Raw genomic sequence first — 6,599 nt, forward strand, 5'->3', positions numbered from 1 at the left:
CGTGACAAATTTGTCATTAGCTCGCTTCAGGTTCATTAGACGCCTAATTCAAGAATGATTTTGATAAACACTTCTTTGGAGATATAACGTCTCGAAAAGAGAAATGTCGATGGCTCAGTGTGTACCTGTACTAGTTCGTTAGTCTGTCCCGGCATTTGAAAGATTGCGTTGTAAATGCCTCGCAGTGCGGCGGCGATGGCGGCGTCGTTGTCGGCCGCGAGCTGTCGCCACAGCGCGCGCCGCAGCGCCGCGTCGTCGAGCAGGCGCTCCGCGAAAAGCGGCGCGTGCGCACTCAGGATGCCCAGCACCACTGCACACAAATACCCATGCTGCAATGCTTTCCTTTAAGGTGGTAGCTCCATTTTCATACATTTTGTTTCGGCTTTAATCTGGGTAACTAAACAGTATTGGCAAGTAATTTAAATTCACGTCTAGTTAGTGATTAGTTCTCGCAGTTGAAAGAAAAACGTAAAATAATTAATAATCATGGATATTTCGGCCTTTAAAATTTAATATGACGAAATTTTAAAGGCAGAAATATCCATGATTATTAATTATTTTACATTTTCTTCAACTGCGAGAACTAATCACTAACTAGACGTGAATTTAAATTCTTTACTTGCAATACTTGTTTAGAGCCAGATTAAAGCCGAAACAAAATGTTTGAAAATGGACCTTGAGCTACCACCTTAATGTGTATTCTTTGAGCTACACTTTGCGTATTTAAACAAATATTTAAGTTATTTGGCCAAAACATCAACTTAGTATATAGGATGTCCCAAAAATAGTGTTAAGCGGAAATCCACAGATAGAGCAAATATTCAGAAAAAATATCATACCTCGAAAACTATGCAAATCGCAGAACACACATGGGGCTAAATCGAGTACCACAACGTGTTTTCTATCGCTGGACCTCTCCTTGGCATTATTTCTTAGGACAAACAGTATAAAAGACCCAAAGTCGATAATGTTTGTCCAAAAGGTCAAATACTTTGACAAATACGCTAATGTAGTACAGCCATTGTAATTTATTCTGGTACAGCAAAACAAATATACTCATTATTATGATGAGTATAGTCAAAGGTCACATTTACAAACGAAAGATGAAAAGTATCATCATTCAAATATACGTCAAAATTCCCAGCTTACCTTTATCACACTTGGGTCTGAGTATAAGTTCCTTAGTTAACTTATCATAGAGCAGTATGAGATCACTTGTGGGCAGGTCCTCACCAAAGTTCTTGAATAGTCCAGTCAAGCCTTGCAACGCACTGCACATCACTTGATGCTGAAAGTCATGGGGCCTAATGATTATATAATACTCGCTCTACTTACGGCTCCGCCTGCGTGACTGTTTTTCCAAGAAATAAAAGTGCAATTATGTATATTCCCTATGTAAAAAAAATGCTTACAACTACTTACTCTAAAAGTAGGTCTATCCGTGCCTGAATTTCATTGAAATTCAAGCGGAAGCCGGTTCAAAAATTCAAATGTTTTTATCAACTTCCGAAATAATCTTAGTAGCATTGTGATAAAGTATTATGATCAAACTACTTACAGAATTTCTGTCGCCATAGAGTACATTAGAGCTTAAAATGTTCTAAGTATGGTTTCAATATTATTTTCGACCTGATCAGGGTGGTACTCGCATATAGTACCTACAATCACAAAAAATAATCTTAAACAGAACGGAATGATGACCACTAAAACTTGTGTTGGTCGTCACAAAATACACAGTCTTCATTTGGAATGTTTACATCTCCTGGCTAACTTACCTATAAGCAAAGCAAGTTGCGTCTTAGAATTTTTCGAAATTAACAGCTGTTCAATGAACCGCTCTGCATCCCTCGCACCCAGCGCCGAGCGCCGCGCCACCTGAGCCAAGCACGTCAGCGCTTGGTTGGCGGTCTTAGGTGGGTATTCCAGCTTGCAAACCTGAAAAGTGCACATTTATGATGAAAAACATCGACTTACAATATTTTGAAACCACACCTGATAAAGTGACTGTGTATATCAATGATTCCCAAAGTGGACCAGGTGAAGCTCCGGGGTCCACGGGAGACTTGACGGATTCTACGTAGGCTGGAAAACGGGGTCGACAATTCGTAAGCAGGGGTCTACGATAATTTATCTGGTTTGATAGTAAAGTACTAAAATGTTGGTTAGACTTCGCCTATGTAGACAGATAATATTGATAGGGGTCGTAAGAGGCACGGTGACCCTAACATACTCCCCCACAATGGCCAGGGGGTATTTGCAATGCACTTTCTCTGCGAAACCTAAAAGTTCCACTATAACCATCAAAATTTTGAAAGGGGTCTATGAGAAAAAAAAGGTTTGGGACCCTCTGGTGTCTATGAAATGGTGATAATAATTAATTCCAAAGCTAATAAATATGGTGACTATAATCTTCATTGTCATCCCAACATATATTAATATAAAAAGAGATTAAAAAGAGCCTCACTCCATTACCTGAACAATGTCTTCATAGTGCTGTTCTACAGAATCTCCGAACTTGGTGACAATATCAGTCAGGAGCTTAAAAGCACCTTCAAGTAATTTTCCCCATGTCTCGACCTTACGCTGTGATGATATTGTTGTAAGTAGCTCCACTGGTTTATATAGCAAGGAGTTTATAAACCAATCTGGTGGCAGGATAAAAATAAAAAATCAGATATTTTCCCCATGTAATATTTTATATTAAATTTTAATTGTATTTAATACTTATTTCAAATGGTGCTAAGTCCTCTTTAACCATGGGTTTAGCCTTCACAAGTGTGTTTGTGAAGGTTCTTAGGTCTTGCGTATTTGGGTACTGCTGCACTAGTGCTTCCCATTGCTCCATTTTGCTCTGTTAAATGCAATATTAATTATATAATTACATAGCTTTTAGCTCACAGCTCCAGACGCGTGAAAAAGTTTTTCCGGGATAAAAGTACTGCTGTCTATTTCCTTAACAGGGTCTTAAACTATCTCCATACCAAACTTTATCAAAATCCATCGGGCATTATTGAGTTTTTCGCATTCAGCCAAATGCCATTAGACCGCGCTAAATGGATATGGCCGCGTTTAGTCCTTAGAAAAAAAGGCAGATTATGTTTATATTATAATACTAGCATTTGTCCGCGGCTGCGCCCGCGTTATAAAGGTTTTCGTTATAAAGTCACGCTATATATTTTCCCGGATAGAAACTTTAACCATTTACTGAGCGCACGCAACGGAAGCTCTTAAGGGAAATTAATTTTCCCTGTTTTGCAACATAATATATTGATGCTCCGCTCTTATTGGTCATAGCCTGATCTTATACATCCTATAGCCATCCCTGATAAATGAACTTTCCAACAATGAAATAATTTTTCGATTAGAACCTATAATTCTTGAGATTAGCGCATTCAAATAAACAAATGAAACAACAAATTCTTCAATGAATTATAATAGTATAGATTCCAGGATAAAAATCGCGCCATATTTTCTCCCGGGATAGAGAGTAGCCTATATCCTTACCAGGGTCTCTAACTATCACCATACCAAATTTTAACGAAATCCGTTGGGTAGTTTTTGAGTTTATCATATTCACGCCCGAAAACTCAAACGCTACTTAAATATTTAAGATGGCCTCACGGATTTAAGCATTCGTTATCTTTGAAATTGGTATACTGAAACGTCACTTATTTCCTAAACTTAAATTTAAGGCGACGAAGGTTTAAGGTCCGCTTATTGATTCAAACAGTATTCACAAACCCTGCTTAAAGTTTGACAGCTATTTAAGGCCGCCTTATATGGCTGTTAATGAGATTAATTTGAGAGTGCTTGCGACTACTCTCAAATCTTTACGCTAAAATATTTATTGTTGTGTTAGTAGTTATTATATTCTCTTTCGATTTAATAAAATGTCTTTTTCTTCACTATCATCACTGTCTGAAGAAGAATATAGTGTCAATCGAAGAAATCGAGAGAAATTAGACACTTTCGAAGAGTACAGTGATGATGAATTTAAAAGAAGATTCCGACTCAGCAAGGAAACAGTTCTTCATTTATGTTCATTAATTCAGGAATTGTCCTAAATTATGCTTTTTAATTCAGGAATTGTCATTTCAGGAATGTTCATTCATCATATTGATTTAAACTGGATATTGATCCAGCCTAGCCGGTCATAAAAGAAATACCAGATATTGATTGCCCTTCGTTTCTTTTGCCACAGGCACCAATCAAAAGGTCATCTAGAATATTTTTCATGTGTAGTAACCTATGGTACATCATGTTGTACTCATATCATGGAACTAGTTGTGCCTGTGCTTATATCATGGATCTAGTTGTGCCTCTGCCTACCCCTTCTAGGATGATTAGCTTTATTATGTGTCTATGTAACAGTTTTAAGGGAAATAAATTTTATTGAAAGTCTGAACATGTCTGAATGAAGAAATAATTATTAGAGAAGCAAGAAGAAACTTTATTGTATTTATTATATTTTGATATTGTAATTCTTATATATCAGAGATATAAACATTACATTACAGACATTTTGCTACACATAGTACATATATATATAGATATGAGTACAATATGGTACATCATATTGTACTCATATCATGGAACTAGTTGTGCCTCTGCCTACCCCTTCTAGGATGATTAGCTTTATTATGTGTGTATGTAACAATTTTAAGAGAAATTAATTTTATTGAAAGTCTGAACATGTCTGAATGAAGAAATAATTATTAGAGAAGCAAGAAGAAACTTTATTGTAATTATTATATTTTGATATTGTAATTCTTATATATCAGACACATAAAATTTCATTACAGACATTTTGCTACACATAGTACATATATATAGATGCCTGCAGAAGTCTATTTATTGAATAAATTATTGATTGATTGATTATATATATCACACAAGAGAACCCACGACCTCTCACTTCACAGCCGGCTACTCGCCTACAGCTCACTGCCTGTGTTCCTCACGGAGCTGCCAATAAAACAAATATTATTATTATTATTATTATGTTGTATCTTTCCTGCGGAAAATCACGGCATAAAGGCCGGTCCTTTTGGAAGGCTTGCGTGGGGACATGGATCCGACACGTAGAGGCCCCTTTAAGATACATTACTCTAGTTGGGGTTTATACACCTTGCGAGTACTCTCTCTGTCTATACTTATGGAGGAAATACAGCCAAAGACAGCGCTTGCAAGGTGCAGGGACTATTGCAGAAAAGATGGGAATTATACTGGGTCTATGGATGGGATCTAGCTGGACTGGTTGCTGGGCTATTGATTGAGACAACGGGGCGCCTGCCAAGTAAAATGTCTCAATCTTATGTATTCAAGGCAGGCGGTGACTTGCCCCCACTAGATGGGCATCCCATAAGTGGCGTAAGCCAAGGACGCAACACCGGTGTGGGTGGCTTAAGGGTGTCGAGAGGTGTGCACCGATTTCACCATCGCGGGTCGCTATCGCGTCCCGGAGCGGGTTTCCTCGCTATTACGCAGATTGAGCACTTCCACCCTGGAGCTGAGGTTCTTAGCTCTTGCGACTTCCACCCTAGCCGGCCAGTTAAGGCAAGCCAAGGGTCAGGGGTCTCATTTAGCCCCACGGAATCAGGGAACGCGGTGTCTCCACTCACCGTCGGCTCGCCACAAAGCCGCACCTGCGGGCTTATTATTATTATTATATATACATCAGGCAGGCAGTTGAAACAACTGATAATGCCCGCATCTCGCTATTACTACAGGTTTTCATTTGCAGCTAAGTAATTGTCCAGTCGGTTCTTAAACTGGTTTATGTTTCCAGGTGTAACCACATGTTCTGGGAGTTTATTCCACGCTCTGACCACTCTATTACTCAAGAATATATTTTTAAAATTATTTAACAAAAAAACATCAGCCACATGATATCCATTGCTGAACAAAGGCCTCCAGCAAAAATTTCCAGATGGAATGTCGGAAGCAGCCCGCATCGAGCAATGCCCTTTTTTCTTAATTATGTCAATGAGCCTCCAAATAAATCCAATACTTACTTTTTCACTATATCCAGCAGTTCTTGTTTTTCTATTTATCTATGTCAACCCCTTTTTTGGGTTTTGTTATTTGAAGACCCCATTGATAAATGATATAATTACAAAATATAAACTTCTGTGGTAAGACACGAAATAAGAATTATGAATATTGTTAACAAAGAGAATATAATCACTATGATTTAATTGTTGAAGAAAATTTGACAGAAGTTTTTTTTTCTAAAGTGATTATGTCAATCTCAATACTGATCATGCTGCCAAATGGCAAGTATAAATAAGTTGGAATGTATTTACTACATCAATGTTGAGAATTTAATAATTAAAAATCATTTTAATTAAACTGCATATTACGTTATATGATTTTTTTATGTTTCATAAATTATGCTGCGTGAAACGACACATAAATATCATTTTATTAAAATTATGTAAACTAAAACAAACTTTTTATAATCTATAGCAAATTAACTGCTCCTCAACTGAGTTTTCTGTAAAATCTTTTAACCCGTGAGGTAGCTGAATGTTTGCCGGCAAACATTGACAGCTACGCGTGTGACGGAAAAATAACCTTATTATGTAGTATATATGTAG

The 6,599-nt window shown here is 37.4% G+C and overlaps 1 protein-coding gene across 1 annotated transcript; it reads right to left on the reverse strand.

Annotated features, from left to right (window-relative positions):
- Positions 1-131: 131 nt before the first annotated feature.
- On the reverse strand, positions 132-6,043 carry LOC119193220. Its single transcript, XM_037446853.1, has 7 exons — positions 6,015-6,043; positions 2,725-2,851; positions 2,473-2,645; positions 1,776-1,935; positions 1,559-1,658; positions 1,150-1,288; positions 132-310 (listed from the first exon to the last, which is right to left on the reverse strand). The coding sequence occupies exons 2-5, from the start codon at positions 2,843-2,845 to the stop codon at positions 1,591-1,593; spliced, it is 522 nt and encodes a 173-aa protein (XP_037302750.1). The 5' UTR covers positions 2,846-2,851; positions 6,015-6,043; the 3' UTR covers positions 132-310; positions 1,150-1,288; positions 1,559-1,590.
- Between the last annotated feature and the right edge of the window lie 556 nt (positions 6,044-6,599).

Source organism: Manduca sexta, unplaced genomic scaffold (genome assembly GCF_014839805.1).
Source record: "Manduca sexta isolate Smith_Timp_Sample1 unplaced genomic scaffold, JHU_Msex_v1.0 HiC_scaffold_3774, whole genome shotgun sequence".
Taxonomy (NCBI): domain Eukaryota; kingdom Metazoa; phylum Arthropoda; class Insecta; order Lepidoptera; family Sphingidae; genus Manduca; species Manduca sexta.